The sequence below is a fragment of the Eumetopias jubatus genome, unplaced genomic scaffold (genome assembly GCF_037043125.1).
Source record: "Eumetopias jubatus isolate StellerSeaLion01/CBP00866 unplaced genomic scaffold, mEumJub1_p1.0 scaffold_8, whole genome shotgun sequence".
In the NCBI taxonomy this organism is placed as follows: Eukaryota; Metazoa; Chordata; class Mammalia; order Carnivora; family Otariidae; genus Eumetopias; species Eumetopias jubatus.
This window is the reverse complement of record NW_028274814.1, coordinates 57,980,605-58,003,815: the sequence shown is the minus strand read 5'-3', so window position 1 is coordinate 58,003,815 and position 23,211 is coordinate 57,980,605. Positions and strand designations below refer to the sequence as shown.

The following is a 23,211-nucleotide window of genomic DNA, read 5'->3' as shown; positions in this document are numbered from 1 at the left end:
CATCCCTAACGTGGACCCATTAGATGCCGGTAACACACCCCTCCCCCTAGTTGTGTCAAACACAGATGTCTGCAGACATGCCAAATGTCCCCCGGGGGAGCAAAATCACTGCTCTAAAGTATTTGCATCCTCATTGTATAGGTAAGGAAACTGAAACATAGGTACATCCAGGTCACGCAGCTACTAAAGTAGCAGAGTTGGGATTCAACTTGGATATTGTAGCTTCTTAATCCCTCCCTGATCTTAAGCACAGTGTACTACATTGCAGTAAATGTTAGTTACTGTTACATTTTTCTATCTTTAGGGTTTATAAAATAGCAAAATCATCGTTTAACGTTCCAGCATGTTATGTTATGAAGGTATTCTGTATTATAGAAAGGGAGACAAAGACAGGTGTCAAGTACCTTTCTTAGTCCCATTTCCAAATTGACTCAATCTTCGCATAAGGATCATACCTAGATGTAAGCAGGAAGGTTTTAGAAAGCGAGGGAGAAGTAAAGTATTCTCCAAACTGAGAAGTTACTTTGAGGCCAGAACATGAAGTAAGTGACTCCATACAGTTTAGTTTTATTCAGGGTAACTGACTGACGGGGTAAGGCAGAGGATGATCCATAGCAGCTGCGTAGCTATTCTCTGCAAAATTCAGACCTTAGTCCTCTGACTTTGTAGAGCAAGGGGAGATACAGAAGAGCACTGGAGTAAGATCAAAGAGTTCACATACACCTAACTGGCAGCTAACCTTTAATTAGATCTCTCAGCACCACCTGTGCTTCAGGAAGAGGAAAGACTCTCTTATCTCCAAGAGATTCGTGGGAGACCAAAACAAGCCTCCCCCATTCTGGACTTGGCGGGCATTTCTGAGGTATATATATCAATCTCTAAGGGGCCTGGAATGTGTAGCCCCAAGAGAGGTCATTGAGCGAACAGGAACAAGATGGAGGGCCAAAAATGGAGTCAGTGTTGTCAGCACTCCTGCAAAAGTTATTCATTGTTCCAGCATCTATGTGAATGCTGAATTCACAATAAGCCAGTAGTTTCCAACCTTGGACTTCAGGGTCCAGTTTAAAAGTTTTTAAACTTCATGGGACACCTGGCTGGCTCAGTCAGTGGAGCGTGTGTCTCTTGATCGGGGGGTTGTGAGTTCCAGCCCCACACTGGGGGTAAAGTTTACTTTGTCAGGGATGGGGAATGAGTACGTGTGTTGGGTGAGGTAGAGGATCTCAACATAAGTTTGCCAACTTTTTATTTTGCCAAATAAGTATGTGGAGGAAAAAAATAACTATATTCTTATTATCGTACAGACAAATATAGACATTTTAATGCCAAGAGAATGGAAAGACCATAATCTCAAATTTATCAACTGTCATGGACCAAGAGCAGAAAAGCAAAACTGTTGGGATGCAGAGCCAAGAGCTGGAAGAAGTCTGGGTCCTTGGTTTTCATGGAGCTGTTATACCAGCTGTATGTTGCTTTTACATTAGAAGGACATACACTCCTAGCACTGTTATTTTGGCCATCTATCTCGGCTAGCCAAAGCTCCTTCTTAGTGACACACTCTGTGAGACTTTACTGGGAACAATCAACCATAGGTAGAGTACCTGTTGGCAAATAACCTTTTGTCTAGTTGAGATAGACATGAATAACAATAATAAGCCAAGGTGCTGTCAAATCAAGAAAAAAACTGAGCCCTCACATATTCATTTGGGCCGCCTTAGTTATTTTCTTGTTCCCTGGCGTAACTTGGAAAATGAAACCATTAACATTCTCTGGGAATAGAGTAATACCTAAGTAGTTAATACATGGATTCAGATAGTCCATAGGTCAATATGCTAAATGCAAATATAACAGCGTTTGGGACTGACACAGTGTACTCAAAAAGGAAATGTTATCCCATATAATTTTTACATGGGAAGTATCCTCGGTCCAAGCTTTTTTACAGAGGAGAAACTGGGACCCAAGTACTAATCTGATTTGCCTAAACGCAACCAAGTTACTTTGTGAACCTATTGGTTGGTACTCCTTCAAACTGGCTGCAACAAAGAAAACAAAAAAGAGGGAGAATTTATTGGTGTACCTCACTGAAAAGCCTGGAAGTAGAACTGACAGTAAGCAAGACTATGTTGAGAAACAACAGAAGAAATGTCACCAAGATTGTCAAGTTTTTCTCTAACTCTCTGCTTAATTCTTGTCTCTTCTGTATATTTGGATTATCAGGTTCTGTGGTGAATTGTCCACAGCAACTCCGTGTTCAGCTCTTGTGTTCAGCTCTAGTAGAGAACTGTACCCACTGCTTTCCTAGAAACTCCAGAAAAATATTCATTGCATCTTATTGCATCTTATTGCATTTCAGTGATGAAATGCACATCCCTGGACCATCTCCTAGGCCTGGAAGGTGCAGTGCTCTCATTGACTAATGACTTCTTTTTTCTGGAGCCAAAGCCCATTAACTGAGAGAAGTGGAGGGGATGGGTCCCAGCAGAAATGTAAGTTCTGATCATCATATTACCACTGGGTGAAATATGTACTAGGTGAAAAGAACAATAAATGCCTTCCAGTCTTGACACATAATTTCTAATCCTTTCCATGACCCCATTTTGTTACCTGGCATTACCGTCCCCCAGCAGCTACGTAATAAATGCTTTCAGTTTTATCTGGATTCTGCCTTAGTGAAGGTTCTTGGGTCAAATGCAGACCTTCTGAGGGGAAAACCACGACATTTTCCGTCCTAGAATCTGGTTCAATTTGATTCCTGTTACTGAAACTCCCACATAGAAACACTAGTCATCACTTTAGAAAACTTTGAGATCAAAGGAAAGTAGGAACCTTGCATCTAGTTTTAGAGCAAACAGGTTTATGTGAACAAAATTAAGCAGAGAATTAATACAGGGGAAGTCATAACACAGTAGATTAGCCAATAAGCAGATGTTTATTGAGTGTTTGGTATAAATAACTCTTCTAGTTGCTGTGGAACGTCAGAAGACATAGCCCATGTCTTCAGGAAAATCAAACCTTTAGAAGTGCAGTAACACAACAGATGTACGCTGAGTATTGGACACGGAACTACGCCTGTGTCCAAACGTTACACTTGCAGAGTCACGGCCCTTCTCCTAATCCCTGTGATCTGAATGTCAGATTCTTTACTTCAAAATGTAGTGAATAAATATATAAATGAGAGTACATGTAGAAGATGACTTTATAAATTATAAAACCAGGGCTCCTGACTGGCTTAGTCGGAGAAGCATGTGACTCTTGATCTCTGGGTTGTGAGTTCGAGCCCCAGGTTGGGTGCAGGGATTACTTAAATAAATAAACTTAAAAATAAATTATAAAACCCTACACAGGTACATTATTATCATAATACAACAGTACAGTGGTAAAATCCCAAGTGCCATGACAGCTCTGAACAGTAAATCTTGTTGGCCTCAAAGACACCTTTCGGGGATGATTCAGGAAAGAAGTTGAGATGAGTAGAAAGAATTATGAATAACCCAACGGCATGACCGAAAAAAAAAAAATGTTGAACATGCCTCACACCTTAAACCAGAGCAGTTTTTAAATAAATCAAAACTTAAAATGAAAAAAGAAAAAATATGTAAGTTGTAAAAAAAAAATATACAGTACATTCCTTTATTACTTTGAACCTGGAAGGACCCTTCTAAGTCTCCAAATCCGGAGTTGTTAAAGAAAAGACTGGTTCAATTCAACCACAGAAAAAAAGAACTGCCTGCCTGGACAAACAACACAAGAAAAGTCAAAAGGCAACAATAACCTGGAAGGAAAATATCAATTCACAACACAGGCAGAGGGTGACTCTCCCTGTAAGGACTTCTTAGAAATGGAATTTTTTAAATGCCACAGAAAAACAATCAACGGGACATGAATCGACATCTCATTTAAAAAGGAAGCACACTTGAAAAAAAATTCTCAACTTCTTACATGATAAGCACAAGTTAAAAGTATACTGACCAGGGAGCCTGGGTGGCTCAGCTGATTAAACATCTGCCTTCAGCTCAGGTTATGATCCCGGGGTCATGGCATTGAGCCCTTCCCCAGGCTCCCTGCTCAATGGGGAGTCTGCTTCTCCCTCTCCCTCTTTCCCTACCCCCCCAACTCATGCTCGCTCTCTCTTTCTCAAATAAATAAATAAAATCCTTTTTTTAAAAAAAGGTATACTGACATAACAATTTTTCACCTAATAGGAGAAATCCACATCACAAACTAAAGCAACCCATGCCAATCAGGTCATTAGATTATAAGAGCTATTTACTACTGTTTACAGAAGTCAGATTTCATAAAACTTTCTCAAGATCTCATTATTTTCTCTTGAGAAAGTTTGAGATTCTATTAAATGTTACACTATATAAAATATTTTCATTGTATAACACATAATAAGAATTATTATAAGAAGTAAATTCTGTGTCCCTTTTCAAGCCCCCAGAACAGGTTGTTTCTGAATATACACTGTGTTTCAGGGTAATCTGAATCTAACATTGAGACATGTGTTTCCTTATTTCTAGATTATTAACTTGAAACCCATAGGAGCTAATGATGAAAGAACTATTCTTTTTAAATACACTGTGTTACTTCTTGCTCAGATGATAGAGGACAGACTTTACAATGTTAAAACCGATAGATTTAACTGGCTGATATAAAGGGAAAACAAATTCTTACATCCTAGAAGACAGATTTAATTTAGCTTATTTTAAAACAACCAAGAAATTGCATTCCTAGGGATCAGAGAACAGGCATATAGGTGATGAGATCATTCTGAATCTGGTTTGGGATGAAAACAACGCTCTAAGAAATAGAGAAAACCCTGAGGTTTTGAAGGGTTAAAGAACATGGAATTTTTTTCCCAAGGGAAAAAAGAATCAGACAGTGATGACAACTCACTTCTCAGGTTATCTCTTGTTTGTTCTAGCGACATGGTATTTGCCACTCGCATTACAAAACACTCACAGTTGCCGGGCAAGTCCTCTTAGCAATGAGGAACTAGAAGGCTGCCTGGAAATTGTGACTCCCACCTGAGACCAGGCAGCTGGTGCTTTCAATTTATGACAAAGATTTAAATGGTCCTTTCTAATCAGCTACATAATTCTAAGAACAATGCACAGGATATTTTTAACAGTAGACAAAAATAACACATATATTGGCCAAGGGCTCTGCAAGGCGACACCATGAGCTTACTTAAGATTTAAAGATTTATTACACTTTGTTTCTTTCCCTGATAATAGTGTGAGGGGATGGGAGAAAAAGTATGCTAAGACAATGCTTGACACAAGCAGGCTTTTCATGAAAGTTAGTTCAACTGCATATTAACAGAACAATTTTTTAGGTTAAAAGACCTATTTTATACTTGAATATTATATTTATGAAAGATCCATAAGAAAACATTTTTTCTGTATGTTAATTTTGAACACGTTGTAAACTGAGTAATATATTTACATCTCATTTTATTTTATTTATTTATTTTTTTAGAGGTCAGGGGAGAGGGAGAAAGAGAAAGAATCTTAAGCAGGCTACACACTCAGTGCAGAGCCCCACTCAGCGCTGAATCTTACAACCCTGAGATCATGACCTGAGCCAAAATCAAGAGTTGGACACTTAACTGACTGAACCACCCAGACACCCATAGTCACGTCTCATTTTAAAATTAAATGTCACTTAAACACTTTCCTCCATGCTGCAACCCATATAATAAATAGTAAGGTTATTTGAATTTTAATAATAAAATATATTTAGACACATAAAACCCTTTTATTTTTATTTTTTTTAAAAGATTTTCTTTCTTTGAAAGAAAGAGTGTGCATGCACAAGCTAGTGGTGTGGGGGGAGGGCCAGAGGGAGAAGAAAAGAGAATCTGAAGCAAATCTCGTGCTCAGCAAAGAGCCCTACCCTGGTCAATCCCACAGTCCCACAACCAGGAGATCATGACCTGAATCGGGCTCCCTGCTATCTACTTGTTATTGTATGTATTATTGTGAACCATTTGAAATAGTGTGTAAGAAATGTATATCATAAGTAAATAAAACTGCATAAAAGCCCACAGCAAGCAAAACCTCTAGACTTACTATTATGCTCCAGATATTATGCTAGAGACTAGGAATCAGAGATGAAAACAGGACAATTCCACTTTTGACAGGCTTCTTGAGAAGAAACAGATGCAAACAGAAAATTGTTATAACATGCCCTATGACAAATGCAGGCAGAGAACACGCAGGGGTTATTAAGGAGGACTATCTACTGTAACCTAGGAAACTGGAGCCTAAGAAAAGGTTGGTCTAGTGCCACCTAGAGGATAACGGAAGAGTTGGCCAAGTGCAGAATGAGCAGCCGACAGACTCTGCCTGCCAGAGGGGACAGTATCAGCGCAGGAAGAGGGGGAGGTCACAGCATTGTGTGGGGGCTTTGAAATGCAGCCTGGTGTCGCTGGAGCATCGGATCCCTGGTGCTGAGTGTTAGATGAGGAGACAGAAGCCAGCGGCAGGGGCCAACTTCCAACAGAGATGTTCACTAGGGGAATTTGTAGTGGTGCAACCCACCGAGCGTCTCGAAATCTACAGAGAATGCTAACAATATTTAGGCTATTTGAGTAGTTACAATCTTTCAGGGTTTTGGGGTTTAATGTACTTATTAAACTGTCTAAAAAAGATATTCATTGACGTAAATATATTTTATAAAAGACAAAGAATCTCTCCCCTCCTTTCCTCGATTCCTTAACCTGAGAACTGACCGCCATGATATTAGTATGTATGGACACGCTTGACGCAGGAAAGAAATACACCATTTCTGGAAGGAGGGATTTTCCCCGGGAAGGCAGAGCTCCTGGTCCTGAAAAGTGCTTTCAACTTTCTTCCCTGGTAGGGCTGGGTTAGAAAGCCTTGGATGTGTCTCCACATTGTTCTTTCCCTTCCTCTTTTTATCCTTCACTTAATCGTTTCCAAATCTTTCATCTTTTCCCTAGAAGAAACCCTCAGGATTTTTGCAAATGTGACATTTCAACATTTTACTCATGCCTGATGACTGAAACTTGCCTAATCTTGCTTTTAAGTGCCTAAATATGAAAAGTTCTGTCTGTGTCTCCAGAAACAGATATGCATTCATGAATCTAGTCATTAATTTTGATTGAGCATTTAGGTACCAGGCACTGTGACAGGCTCTTGACAAAGAACGGAAGGCAACACACATGAACCCTAGTGGGGAAAAAGACACGAATCAAATAATTATACAACTAGACACATATAATTACAAATTTCATTAAGTATGACGAAGGAAAATTGCAGGATACTCACAAGAACTTTTAACAGAGGAATCTGCCCTATTCTGGGAAACACAGAAACTTCCCTCGTGGACAGGTACATTGGATCTGATGGTGAAAGACAAGCAGAGCATTCCAGGAAGAGGGCACAGCATGTACAAAGGCTATGAGGTGGAAAGGGTCATGGCTTATTCAAGCACCTGAAAGAAAGCCCGTGTGGTTGGGGCTCAGAGGAAAAAAAAGAGAGAGAGAGAGTTTAAAAAAAAGAAAAAGAAAGAAATTGTTGCAGAAGCACACATTTACTATATTCTGCAAAATCCTGGAAACTAGGTTTAGGATCTGAATTTTTTTTTGAGTTTGAGTATGACTTGATCAGATTTTTATTTTCAAAAAGCACTATAGTTTTCAAGTGGCAAGAGTGGATCCTGGAAACCATTATAAGAGATGATTGTAACTTAGCCTCGGGTGGTGATGGCGAAGTAGAGGAACAGAGGCTACATTGATAGCACTCAGAGCAACAAGCCGTGGTTAGGCCATAGCAGTCAGGGGTGATTCTAGAGCCAGGCTGCCTGATGTGAATGCTGGCTCTGACACTGGTTGGCTCTTTGACTTTAAACCTTTAGCCTTGATTTTTCACTTCTGTAAAATGGGCAAACATATTGGTATTTCCCATCCCCCAGGATTATCGTGAGAACAAAACACTTAAAAGACATAGAGCATCTAGCACACTGGCTGACACATGCAAGTTCTCTAGGAATGTTTAATGCTCCCAAACATTGGGGATGGGGCTGTGGATAGAGAAGAGGAGGAGTCAAGAACGACTCTCAGAAATGATATCTATTGCCTTCAAACCTGGCTGAAACTGATGTAGAACGAATCATTCAGAGGCATGAAATTGTTAAGCTCTAAACTAGGACCAATCTACAAAAAAGGACTGTGCTTTTGCCCAGTGGGAGAATTTTTTTTTCTACGTCAGAACCCAAAGAGGAAATTATTTTTCCTTCAACAAGTGATTAAAAACAAAAGAACATCATTTTTGCCAAGGAATGTTGAACACCAAAAGAGCAAAAATCACAAACAGCTGCCCAGATATCACAGAGCACACATATTAAAATTACATAAGAAACTTTTCCTTGGGCAATAAAGAATTAGTAGCAACCTTGTTAGGAAGCTATGGAGACACTATCATTCATCCATTATTTCAGGAGCTATTTCCGGAGTGCTTATAGTATGTCAGGTGATTCACCAGGTGCAGAGATAGAGAAGTGACCACGACACACAGACAGGGTTCCTATCTGCTTACAGGTTAATGTGGGAGACCGATGATGGTAAACAAAACTCAGGAGATTCTTTAAAATAAAACTCTGTATCTGAAATTAACAAATGGAAGCAAAGAAGTAGAACTGATAAAGTAAAAAGAAAGGACAAAATTAAGAAAATTTACTGGGCATGAGAAAGGCTGTATTTCAGAGGTCAATAGCAAATATTGTATTAAAATACTATGACTATTTTAATGACATTACATTAAAGTCAGGGAAACATTATAGATGCTTGTCATTGTTATTTGGCAATGTTTGGTATATTCTAACTATTGCAACCAAACAAAAATGAAATGGGCTATAAATACTGGGAAAGAATTACTATTTTTAGCTGACTGCCTACCTAAAAAAAATCCAAGAAACAATATTTAAAAGCCTATCAGTGCTAATAAGACAATATAATAAGATGGCAGATAGATAGAAGATAGAAGATAACTATATAAACATCAATGGCTTTCTTTTATACTAGAAATATTCAAAATGGAAATAAAAAAAATCTCACTTCACATATCACACTAATGATAAAAGCTTTAAAATACACAAGTAAATTAAATGAGAAAAGTAAAATAAAAGTAAAATCTCACATAAAAAATTATAAAATTACTATTATAAAGTATAATAAAATAATTTTATGTTATGAAATTTACTAATGAAAAGGCTTGAACACAGACATACTTTATATTCCTGGGTGGAGAGACAAAATCATAACAATACCTGTCCTTCACAATATGAAGCTACTTGAACTCCAAACAGAATCTGAATGAACTGATGCTTTTGTTTTTGTTTTGGTGGAGTGAAAGGTTTGAGGGGAGGGTGGTTGTTTTGGTGGTGGTGGATTTATCCTAGTGCAATAGAATTAGATGAGACATTTAAAGTACACTAGGAACACCCAGTTTCCTGTTAAGATGATCACTCTAGCTACTGCATAGAAAATGGATTGTGTGTGTTTGCGGCAGGAGGAAGAGCCAGGGTAATGTGGAGAGCCTCATTAGGAGGATTAAGAAGGCTGAGGCAGTTAACAGGTTATAAATGAGGGTGACTTGGACCATGGTGGCAACAGAGGCAGCAGAGAGAAATGGGCTCTTGAGATGTAGTGACCCCCACTAGAGAGTTATCATGAGACAGATTGCCAAGGAACATTAGGGAAAGCTTCAGTAAAACTTGGGCATCTCAAGGGCACCGGGGTGGCTCAGTCGTTAAGCGTCTGCCTTCAGCCCAGGTCATGATCCCAGGGTCCTGGGATCGAGCCCCGCATCGGCCTCCCTGCTCCGCGGGGAGCCTGCTTCTCCCTCTCCCACTCCCCCTGCTTGTGTTCCTGCTCTCGCTATCTCTCTCTCTGTCAAATAAATAAGTAAAAATCTTTAAAAAAAAAACAAAAACAAAACAAAAAAACTTGGACATCTCAAAAGAAGATGCAGAAATGATAAGACTTTTCTCTCAGCCACAGCTAGCTAAGGGCTTTCAGCATTTCTTGCAAAGAGGAAACTAGAAATTAATAATGGAATTATCATTTGTTTTTGCTGTATAGATTATGCTTCAGTGAAATGTTTAAAGCTTTTCATATTATGGGGCACCTGGGTGTCTCAGTCGGTTGGGTGTCCGATTCTTGATTTCAGGTCAGGTCATGATCTCAGGGTCGTGGGATCCAGCCCTGAGTCAGGCTCCATGTTCAGTGTGGAGACTGCTTGAGATTCTCTCTCCCTCTTCCTCTGCCCTCCCCCACTCCATACACGTGGTCTCTCTCAATAAATAAATAAATAAATAAAATCTTTAAAAACTTGTTCATATTATTAATGGCATTCCTTGGGAACCACTTCAGTGTTACAAGAACAATTTGTTTTCTAGTCAATGTGCAAGTGGAATTGCCCACTACACAAAGTAATACTTCTCTTCCAAGTGTGGCACTTGAGAAATAACCCTAAATTGGTCTTGTGAAAGATCTGATTTTTTAAAAACTTTAAATGTGTGGGCGCCTGGGTGGCTCAGATGGTTAAGCGTCTGCCTTCGGATCAGGTCATGATCCCGGAGTCCTGGGATCGAGTCCCGCATCAGACTCCCTGCTCCTTGGGAGTCTGCTTCTCCCTCTGCCTCTCTCTCTCTCTGTCTCTCATGAATAAATAAATAAAAATCTTTAAAAAAATAAAAAACTTTAAATGCGAATATAATCTAATCTTAAATTTTACAATCTGGTTTTCCCACAGAATTGTGTTTATAATAGGGCTAGCTGATGTCTAGGACTATTATGACTTTTCCTTTTGTGCTGACACCATCACATCCAGGATTTGTGTTGAATGAGAACAAGCTTTTATGCCTTCTACACACAAAAATGGAGATTTATGAGGTTGATAGAGCTAAATAGAAAAATACATGATCTCAAGGGGACATCTGGCGAACATTGACGGTAACCCAACAGAAACTGATTTAGTGCAATGGCCCTACTACCATTAGAGTTTCTTTCCTTATATTAAAAAAAAACAAGCAAATATTACTAAATTAACTATTTCCATGACACCATTTTGGAAGGAAAATAGTTTAACACCACCACATACATTATTTGACTTGTTATCCTTGTCATATTTGGCATTTATATATATATGTGTCTGATAAGCTTCTGCATGGTATACCTGTGTTTAATATAAAAATCACTATGTAAAAATATTTGGCAATATTTTACATCCTGAATGTGGGGGAGAATATCAGAAAAGTAAGCCTATATTTGATATTCTAACCTCTACACCAGTGTCCCTGCATCTAAATAGAGGTTGGAGAAAAGGGAGTTTAATGACAGCCAGTTAATGGTCTTATGAGTTGAGACCAAGGCAGGAGGCAGGTTAGCACCTTGAGCTGGGCTGCCATTAGTCAACCTCACACGTCTACATTGCAATCTGAGAAATAGGATTTGGAAGACACTGTAGGAGGGACATGCATACATTCTCTTCTCTAAACCTTACAACATCTATCACCCCTATGTTACAAGCTAGTAAACAGTCCAATTCTCACTGAGATGAGCCCAACTCCAAAGCCCTTATTTTTAACCATTTCACTATGCTACCTCTCTAACAACCTTCTGGTAAACATACAGCATTTGGCTTCTGCTCTTGGCAGATTTTGCTCTCATCTTCACACACCTTTCCTTCAGATTCTAATATTTTAACTGATTTTTTTAAAAAGATTTTTTATTTATTTACTTGAGAGAGAGAGCACGTGCATGAGCAGGGGGGAGGGGCGGAGGGAGAGGGAGAAGCAGACTCCCTGCTGAGCAGGGAGCCTGATGCTGGACTAGATTGCAGGACCCTGGGATCATGACCTGAGCCAAAGGCAGACACTTAACTGACTGAGCCATTCAGGTGTCCCTTAACTGATTTAAAAAAATGGTCATATTGATTTTATTGAAAATTTAATGGGAAAATGGAGGACGGGTGTGCATTGACAAAAACATCATAAAATGTGATTGAACTTCTCAGGGTGACTAACTCTTTCCAGAGAGATATCTCTGCCTTCTCTCTTGCTCAAAAACTCTTTCTTTCCCTCTTTATTCACAGGGGCTAAAGCTACTCTTCTGAATCTCTTCATCTTTTATACTCTACTCAGTGAAAGAAGAGTTTAAAAATAAAACCAGAGAAGAGGGCCCAGTAAAGCAAAAGGTCTATTCCAAAAACAAGCCCTGGGTGTCTGAGTAAGACTCCATTTATGCTGCCTCTAAAATAATCTCAACAGTCGAGGTCAAAAATCCCTCTCATTATCTTCAATATGATGGGTGGGAATTGTCCATTTAGATACAATGTTAATTTAAGGATAATTATTTCTTTTTTTTTTTTAAGGATAATTATTTCTTCCTTCTTTGGCTACTTCCTGATCATCAACTCCAAATGGGCACAGAAAAAAAATTAAATCAAAAATTAAGATTCCTGTGTTTCTAGAGATGTGACAGTGTAAATGAGTGAAGTAGCCCCATGAGGCTAAGGTGACTATGGTGTCAGCTAAAAGGACAGATTTACCCAGTTCCAGCAGATTGTTACCATGAAGGTAGGAAAACAGGATTTAGATTTTGCTTTCAAGAAAAAAATAGAGAACCAAAATTTTATGTGAAATCTCCCTTTTTGAGAAATAATTGTACCTTTTGTGCAGTATTGTACGTACCAAGTAAAACCCAGAGCACCATATTGTTGACTTTACCATAAAAGTTGAACTTTCTGGAGCAATCTACCCTACGCTTCCAGGTCAGTCTATCCTACCCACTCTGCACTCCCCTCTTCCTGAGATCTCACTACTCCCGTGGCTTCAGTTACCAGCCACGTCCCAGACTTCTCATCTGAGCTTCTGAGTAGGCAGAAATATCTATAACTTTCTGCATCTGGCTGGTATCCCAAACTCACCGTGTCTAGAATTGAAGTCATTATCTAATCTCTCAAATAAATCCATTCTTCCCCCCTTTCTTACATTAGTACACTACATGACACCTGCCTTGTTTGGTAGGTACCTAACTACCCTTACTTTTCCATACCCCATCAATTCCAAGTTGTGCCAATTTTTACACATATCCCGTTATCCACATCTCTCTAATCTCACTGCTATTACTCTAGTGCAAGTTGTTAACCATCTTTTGTGTAGAGTATATTGGAGACATTTTTCCTGAGGTTAGGATCTATAGCCATCATACAAATGGGAAAATGTATATCAAACCTCAGGTACAGGGGTGCCTGCATGGCTCAGTCAGTTAAGCGATTGCCTTTGGCTCAGGTCATGATCTCTGATCTCCTGGTCTTGGGATGGAGCCCCTGTTGGGCTCCCTGCTCAGCAGGGAGTCTGCTCTCTCTCTCTCTCTCCCTCTGCCCCTCCCCCCGCTCGTTCTTGCTCTCTCTCTCTCTCCCTCAAACAAATAAATAAAATCTTAAAAAAAAAAAACCCTCAGGCACATTCAGCCAGTGAGATACTCAGACTATGGAAAGACCAAATGTAGAAAATGCCGTTTCCTAGTTCCTCCTCATCTGGAGCAACCTCTCTCCTCATTACATGGATTCTCGCAAGCTATTTAAATTGTTCTCTCTTGTTCTTTCTATTTTCTCTTTGTCTAGCAGATATAATTGCACTTCCAGAAGTTAAATGTTCATATCATGCACATCCAAATCCTGCAAACACATCTTTAGTCTTGGCTGTTGCAAATAATACCGCAAGGAACACAGGAATGCAGATGTCTTTTTGAGTTAGTGCTTTCATTTCCTTCAGCTAAATACCCAGAAGCAGAATTGCTGGATCACATTGTAGTACTATTTTTAATTTTTGGAGAACCTCCATACTGGTTTCCATAGTGGCTACACCAGTTTGCATTCCCACCAACAAGGTGCCACGGTTCCTTTTCCTGCAGACCTTCAGGGTTGCCTCTTACTCATCCTTTATGTCTCAATTCAAATATAATTTTCTCAGAATGATCTTCCCAGCACTCCCCAGCTAAGGGCCCATCCCACTGAATGGCACCACCACTCCACAGCTTTTCTTCTTCAGAGACAGCAGCACCTGAAATAATGTTTATTTGTTTCCATGATGAATGTCTTCCTGTCCACATGAAGGCAAGCACTTGTGTACTGTTTATTAAAATACTTTCCATTTCCAGAGTAGCAACACATAGTAGGTGTCCTGTAAAGACATTAACTGACCCTTTCTGGATATGCAGGTGCAGGCTAATCAAGCCTTCAATATCCTAAAGATTTACAAGAAGATTACACACTGTCCCGAAGCAAATGTGTGGTTTTCTAAATGTATCTAGTGACCTCTGCTGGAATTACCAAGGAACCCAAATACAGGTCTTCATTTTTCCTTAATTGACCTCTCACCTCATTTTCACTGAATGATAAAATGTTAGTGTGAGTGTGACATTAGGGATCAGGACTTTGGAGAGTCCTTCTCCCATCTTGGAGAAACTTCACTTGCCTTTCTGTCTGAATGACTATTCTTTTTCTATTCCCAGCTCATCAATTTGTGTTTTTAGCACAAATCTTAGAGGAGAATATTCAGGAATATGGAAAACAAAGAACTTTTTCTGATTCCCCTCCAAATCTTATTGCAGAAATTACTGCCTTTCTCTTTTTCTCTTTCTTTCTCTCTCTCTCTCGCTCTCTGTCTCTCTCTCTCTGTCTCTCTCTCTCTCACACACACACACAAACACACACAGGAAAGAATAGAATTCACCCACATAACATGGATAGATGAAGGTATATTCCGTGGACGTATTTCATATGGTTCCATTTACTTCACTCTTCTTGACTGAAGGAGCAATTTTGAAAATGGCATTCATTATTGAAAAGAATTGGTAAAGGTGTCCTCATGTTAGGAATTATAGGATCAAAAGAGTTACATAAGTCTACTTTGAAGGGTCATTAGGAGATGATGTGTCCTTGAGAATGCTGGTACTTGAGGCAAAAACCTCAAAGGAGAATTGAGGACCAGGAATTTCAAAAAGTCAGAGTAATGAGAGTGGGAGTGAGTGAAACAATCCTCAGGTGATCTGATTAAACTTTTGAAAACAGTTTTTTACTTTTTAATCATCATTGATCAGAGAAAATTACATTCTTTGTATGTTATACCCAAAGACACACTGGGATTTATACTTTTTCATACGGAAATTTTTAAGAAAAGTAATTAAGAGGAAAGGAACCAAGATCTATGCCTAACATTAAAATTTAGATTATAAATGTAGACTATAATAACTAGGAATAATTATTTTAATGTTCTAGAAACAGGAATCAAAAGCATACTTAGGAAATCTAAAAGGATTTAAAGCATAGAAACGGTCCCAGTGAATTCTTCATGTAATCTAAAGTGGTCTGCAAATAAGTTTGCAAATAAGTTTCCCCTTATTAAGATAAGGGGAATTGTTAATCTTGGATCACTTTGGAAGTGATGAAATAAGCACTGATGACTGTAGGAGTCTAGGAGTTTGGTCAAAAGGACAAGGGCTAAAGGTCTGGATTTGTGTCATGCTCAGCCTATGAGGATTCCACCATCTGAAGGGGTGCTTGCCTAAGCCCCGAACCCGAAGATTTTATGTGTGATTGAATTGGTCAGGTCAATACTGATTGGAGATACTGTCCTCACCGGACCTGCCCAAAAAGACTGTAAAGAGGAGCCGAAAATTCCTCCTTAAACTGAGAGTTCTCTGGGAAGCACGTGAGATTTCATTTGACTGGTTTATACCTATGAGAAGCTCCCCAAGCCTGAGACCTTCCACCCTGAATCTGGGCAGCTGTCAGCACACCGCTCCTGGGATCACAGTTTATTGAAAAAAAGATTGAAAAAAGTTTCAGACGACTGGAAAAAGAATGCTCCGAGGCCGATCTCTATCTGTGACATCCCTGAGTGGGCTTCCTCAGTGGGAAGTTGAAGAACTTCCTGTGGAGGATTTACTGCTTTTTGAAGTTGCTTGGGAAGTAACCAATAAAGGTTTGTACTACCCTGGAAGGTGGCTATTTGCCAGACTGCTGAATAATGTAGATTCTGATTTCACAAGTGACCCTAGTGAGAATGAATTGACAGGGAGTGAGGGAAATATTCAAGCTGAATGTAAGTTTCAGTTACATTTCACCTTGTCTATTTCAACAGGCAAGGATAAATTAGATGGGGCTGTGTTTTGGAGCGAGAGAATGTTGAAAATATTAGTCATTGCCAGGGAATGTGCATTTAAGCTAAAATCTGAAACGCAGGTTATGACAACACAGGAATAAAAAGCTATTATTTCCTTTTTTGGTTTTATGATTTCTCTCAACTTTATTTTAAGGAGAACCATATGCAAGCGAGACCAACGACAAGTCTTTAAGCCATGCACTGTTAAAGATTATATGAAATACTTAATAATATTGCTAATAATTCACAACGAGCTTGGAATTACAGTTTTAACTTAGTAGCTGCGCAGAAGGCATTATGTCGAGCTCCTATTAAGAAGAATGAGAATATTTCAAACTTAGAGGAATTGTACTTGGCATCAGTTCTGATTTTCACCTTATGCTAAGTGTTCGGAGTTCTCATGTGTATAAATTCACAAAATTAATTAAATCTCTTTTATAAAATTCATAAAATCTTGAAATCAAAAGTGAAAAATCAATCCTACTTATATAGAAATGCCGGAAGGAATGTGAGAGAACAAAGCAGTCTTCCTCTCTGTAGTTTAGTGAGGTGGAAGCCCCAAAGAGAGCAGAAACCTTATTATGGAGAAGTGTTTTATGAAGTGCTGTTCCTAAGGTGCTTTTTTCTAGGGTGTTTAAATATGCCCAAAGTTCCCAGGAATAGAGTCATCTTTATTATTCATAGATTCCCAGACTATGACTTGAAAGAAGGTTTCTCTCTACAGATGTAGCTTGTTGGTGGAAAAACTGGGGGGATTCTTTAGCACTGGGAGTCAGTTCAGAGGAGTGTGTGAGTTCCAGTACCTGAACAGAGTCCTTCTTCCTTCTTTCCTCCTTTTCTCTCCATTTAGCAAACATTAATGGAGCACTGTGTCCGGCGCTAGGAACACACTGTGAACATGTTATCCCATGGAACTTCCATCCTGGTGCCGTGCAGCCTGATCTTAGGGCCTAGAACGGGGACTGGTGCTCAGAAAATGCTCAATGGATTTTTTTCCTTTGGAATGAAGGAATGAATACATTTTGTTTTCAGCCCTCACTGCCTTTGAAACCTATTTTCTTTCATTTCCCATACAAGGGAAAGGAAATTTTTTTGTGTGTGGAGAAGGGAACCACAATATGATTTACCCAGCTGACATCATCTCCAACATGTCTTTATTTTAATACTTATTACAGTCGGATATTTTAGAAATTTTCATATAAATGGACAATTGCTGTGTTCATCCCTGACAATAAAACGACACTATATATATAGTTTTTTTTTTTAATTTACTTTGAACTTTTACCTCCCTGCAGTTCATGGCAGTAATAGGAGGCATCTTAGAATCCAACTCCTCTATTTCAGAGATGAAATGGATGCCTACGGCATTAAATGATCAAGCAAATGGAAGGGTTGGGACTAGCATTTAGGTCTTCTTCAAGGCCACTTCTCTTTTTCACTACCATACAAGAATTAAAAATTAAAATCATTGCCTAAGGAAATGTCCTTTAGATGAAAGAACACAGGACTTGTTCTAAATTTCTAAGACTTTGTAAAAACATTCTTTAAACTAGCTGAATATCAAGTTTTTTCATGAATGAAATTAATGTACTATAATCCAGCTATCTTATGATGTTTTGTGGCAAGCAAGGAAATCTATTCATACCTAAGAAAACAAAAGATTTCTTACAGGAAAAAAAAAATCCCTTTCTGCCAGAATTTTGCCAGTGAAAAATAGATTTGTGTAAAATATAACAAATGAGAAAGTCACAGTTAAATTACTGGATATTAATTCTCAGACTTCAATATAACACTTCCTACTTGTTCATATTACCCTTGGCATTTATTGCTTTTATTCATTTATCCATTTATCATTGCTCTTCATTTATTATTCAATAAAGATTCATCAAGTGTTTATTAGGTGTCAGGCACTGGGAAATGAAGAAGATTGAACTTAATACGGAATTGATTCCCAGTCTTCCAAAATTTACAAACGTGCAAGTAGACATTGAACAAGCAATTATAGTCAAATGTGATGACAATAAGAATAAGAGAACAAGGGGCTCTAAGACTATACATTGAGAACCCATAAGAGACTCTTAACGACAGGAAACAAACTGAGGGTTGCTGGAGGGGCGGTGAGTGGGGGCAGGGGATAACTGGGTGATGGGCATTAAGGAGGGCACGGGATGTGATGAGCACTGGGTATTATATGCAACTGATGAATCACTAAACTCTACCCCTGAAACTAATAATACACTCTATGTTGATTAACTGAATTAAAAAAAAAAAAGATTATACATTGGGTGTGGGGTATGAAAGGTTTCTACCTAAATCTGGGTTAGGGACAAACACCTCTGTAAGGAAGAGACAGTTGAGCTGACACCTGGAGGATGAATAGCCACTGGGTAGGAATGAAGGAGGAGGGATAAGGAGGGGACAGTGTTCTTTGTGAGGGAGTGCTATGTGCCAAGAGGCAGAGGTGAGAGAGTGTACTCTGTTCAAAGATCTGAGGGAAGCTTAGAGAGGGGAAAAGACTGGAGGCTTGAGAGCAGATGGAAGGGACCAGCAGGGGGAAGTTTATGAAGTTTATGGTTAACGATGGGAAGTTCTAAGTAGTGGAAAGTGCTAAGCGGTCAGGTATGTTTTTGAAAACCGCTACGGCTAATTGGGCGAGAGAATAGCAGGAAAGTAACAGACAAGTTAGAGACTGTGGCATGGCCTAGGAAGGAAAGTTTTCTCAAATGTTAGAAACAAAAAGTTTCACTTTCTCCTTTCTTTGGGCCTCACTACAATCATTCCTTCTGCACAGACATGCCCAAATCATAGTAGACTATGGACCAATTATTATGTTGAGGATATCTGAAATTATTAAAAAAAAACTTTAATGAAAATTGTCACAAGTAATGATTGCTTATTTAATACGTGTGAACAATTCTGAAATGTAGTCACTGAATGAATGCTTTTAAAAAATTTACTAAAAACAGGGGCACCTGGGTGACTCAGTTGGTTAGGCATCCAACTCTTGATTTCAGCACAGGTCATGATCTCAGGGTGGTGAGATCTAGCCCCACATTGGGCTGAGTGCTGGGCCTGGAGCCTGCTTGGGGTTCTCTCTCTCCTTCTCCCTCTGCCCCTCCCCTAACCACACACGCTTTCGCGTGCTCTCACTCTCTCTTTAAAAAACAAAATTAATAAAACCAATGCATTTTAGGGGTGCCTGGGTGGCTCAGTCAGTTAAGCGTCTGCCTTCAGCTCAGGTCATGATCCCAGGGTCCTGGGATCGAGCCCCACATCGGGCTCCCTGCTCCGCGGGAAGCCTGCTTCTCCCTCTCCCTCTCCCACTGCTTGCGCGCTCTCTCTCTTTCTCTGTCAAATAAATAAATAAATAAAATCTTTAAAAAATATTTGCACAAAACACAAAAAAACAATCCATTTTAGCTCGAGGCCAGCATGTAAGATAATATATATAATACTTCTACTTTCTTCTCCAACTGGACACCGCAGCTCTCGATCACACGGTGTGAGCGGCACATGGAAAAATGCCGAAAACTACGGTCAGAATGGTGTGGTAGAAACAGATCATAACTGCGAGTCTGCTATTCTGAGGCAGAGGTTCTGAAGGTGGGATCTTGATAAAAGTGGGCTTCAAGGAGTTTGTAAACCTTTAAAATTGTATCTGAAAATGGTATGTGTAAGTCCTCTTTTGGAGAAGAGGACTGAATGCTTTCATTAGATTTCCAAAAGCCTCCATGACTGATGTGAGAACTGCTGCTCTCAAGTTCCCTAGACTCTGGGTTCCTTTTCGTTAATCAGAAGTGCCAAGAGCCAAAATAAAAAAGCTATTTACGCTAAGTATTGTTTCCCAGATGGCTTTTCTTTAGGGCAGAATAGAAAGGATTCCACCTTCCCCAAGACCTAAAGATATTGATCTTTCTGTGATATTGCTCATCTTCTTCCTCTGTCCCTCCCACCCACCTCTTTCAAAAATCCATCAGTATGGGGGCACCTGGGTGGCTCAGTCGGTTAAGTCTGCCTTCGGCTCAGGTCATGATCCCAGGGTCCTGGGATCGAGCCCCACATCGGGCTCCCTGCTCAGCAGGAAGCCTGCTTCTCCCTCTCCCACTTCCCCTGCTTATGTTCCTGCTCTCCCTATCTCTCTCTCTCTGTCAAATAAATAAATAAAATCTTTAAAAAAATCCATCAATATGTTGTTCCAGACAGTTACTTATAGTCTTGCTGTCCACAGCCTGTGGACTCTTGAGTCAGACTTCCTGGATTGGAATCCCAACTCCATCATTACCTGTGTGATGCTGGATTGGTCGCATAGCCTCTCTGTGCCTTAGTTTCCCTATTTAAAAAAATAAAGACAATAATAACACCTAGCTATAATGGTGTTGTGAAAACTAAAAGTAATACCAGCTGTAAATCACTTAGAACAGGGCCTAGCACTTAGTAAATGCTCTGTAGGTGTTAGCTTATTATTATTTCTTCATAAAACGTATTCATCAAATGAGGAAGTTGAATCATTTGTTTTCATACTGCCTTTCACTTTGAGCAATTCCATGATTCTATTTTTAAGTGCAAAAGCAGAGAGGGGAAAAAAGATACGGATCAGGATTACAGTAAGTAAGGGTGAGGTTCCTTTGCCTGGCGCGGATACGCCGTGGCCATGTCAATGGCACCCCGAGCCCCACCACATGAAACACAACCCATGCAAAAATCACGTTTGGCACACACATAGCTTCAAGATGAGCCCTAGTATCCTCACTTCCTTTTCATCCAGATTACCATGTCTGAGCCCTTCCTGTCTAGAACATTTGGAGTTACCATTGTGGTACAATCAATGTGGGGGGTGGCTACAGGCTTGCTTTAAGCATATCATCTCCCACTGCCCAAGACTACAGACCCTTTATTTTGAGCCACAGACCCAGCAAAGCTCTGGACACATAAACATTTGTTGACCATGGTCATCACTAACATTTCCTCTTTCCTATCAGGTTTGCTGTCTCAAAGAATGATGTCTAACTATAGAATGACTACCCCCATTCTGCAGCTGTTATCTTGAGACTAGAGGGCCAGATTAGTAGCTCTGCAAACTGAAGTCATATAACTTCCCAATTCTGTAACTTTTAAGCATTTTTAAAAGTAGTGACGATGAGATCAGGCACGTTCAGGGTGCGATGGCTGTAGACAATTCTCCCAGTTTTTATAAAGTACACTTGATCCTTGAACAATACAATTTTGAAGTGCATGGATCCACTTATATACGGATTTTTTTCAATAAATACTGTACTATAAATGTATTTTGTCTGCCTTATGATTTTTTTGAATAACATTTTCTTTTCCTAGCTTGTTTTATTGTAAGAAGAAAGTATAAAATACATATAGCCTACAAACGTGTTAATTGTTTATGTTATTAGTAAGGTTTCAGGTCAACAGGCTATTAGTAGTGAAGTTTTTGGGGACTCAAAAGTTATAGTTAGGCGGTGCCAGGTGGCTCAGTCAGTTAAGCGTCTGCCTTCGGCTCAGGTCACGATCGCAGGGTCCTGGGATCGAGGCCCACGTCAGGCTCCCTGCTCGGCAGAAGCCTGCTTTACCCCTCCTTTCCGCTTGTGTTCTCTCTTGCTGTCTCTGTCACTGTCTCTCTCTCTCAAATAAATAAAATCTTAAAAAAAGTTATAGTTAGATTTTTGACTGCATGGGGGGTTGGCACCTCTAACCACCACATTGTTCAAGGGTTAACTATATATCCTTATTATATATAATATATATATAGCATAATAATATGCAATGTGTGTGTGTGTGTGTGTGTGTGTACAGTTTTATTTTGGCTGGTGTCCACATTCCGTACTGCTTTGGAATCCCGATTTTAGCAATATCAGCCATGTTTCTAGATGAGAACTTGGGATTTTAGCTATCTCCATGGCATATGACATGGGACTTCATCTTTTCTTTCTTATGAAAGGCCTGATACTTTGCCCTCACACGAAAGATAGCTCCCATGTTGTTTCAGGAAAATATAGATCAATAAACTACAAAGTACATGTTTGAAAGTGAAGGGTAAGTCCAAATTCAATGACCTACACTGGTAAAAATTCATTAAAAAATATGTGTTGGGGAACCTCAGGCTTATACTCCAAATTTGAAAATAGGAATGACCCTATTTCTTTCTATGCCATCACAGTCACCTATAATTAGCAGGCCAGGAGAGGAGTTTGGGGGTAAATGTGGTATCTGGACAAAGTAAAAGCTGAGGGAAAGTAGTTGGTATACAAACATGGGGAGGACAGAGAGAAACTAAAATGGAGCTTGAGCGTATGAAATAGTGGTAAGATGACCTCCCCACGGAGAGACTGTACATGAAGAAGTCTAAGGGGAAATGATTAATTTACCATTAGGTCTCAACCAATATAGGATTGATGATTTTTTTTGAATTTTACGTTTTTATTCCTGAAATAGCATATCCATAGTATTTATGAACACTCTAAGGCTACTTGGTGACTATTTCTATCAAGGTTGGAGGCCTCAAATGGGAAAAAGAAGCAGCAAATTAACTAACCATGTTTAATTTTGCATTTCAATGCCCACATCTAATCATTCTTTTTGAGTAAAGAATTTCTCTTCTCCTTTTCGCCCTTTAGCAAATAAAAACATGTTTGCATTTGCCCTAGTGTATTTGAACTTGAAACACATAGTCTAACAAACAAGGATGTCCTAAGATCTCTGGGCAAGCTACATAGTTGCAAATAAAAGAGAGCTTTAAGAACAGAAATGTAGATTAAGAAGTCATAAAATAAATAAGTCATGAAAATGGAAAGTACAGCATAGGGAATATCGTCAGTAATATTATAATACTGTTGTATGGTGACTACACTTATGTTGAGAGCACTGAGTAATGTATAGTATTGTTGAATTCATCCTGATGTTGTACACCTGAAACTAATATAACATTTTATGTCAACTATACTTCATAATATAATAATAAAAATATGTAGTATAATAATAAAAAATTTTAGCTCCACTAAAAAAAAAGAA

General features: G+C 39.2%; 1 protein-coding gene across 1 annotated transcript in view; it reads left to right on the top strand.

Annotated features, from left to right (window-relative positions):
* The first annotated feature begins 15,893 nt into the window (after nt 1-15,893).
* The window catches only part of GYS2 (glycogen synthase 2), a 68,020-nt gene continuing 60,702 nt past the window's right edge, over nt 15,894-23,211 (top strand). Inside the window, exon 1 of the mRNA XM_028113268.2 lies at nt 15,894-16,014. Coding sequence (XP_027969069.1) covers nt 15,894-16,014 — 121 coding nt within the window. The remainder of the gene's footprint in view (nt 16,015-23,211) is intronic.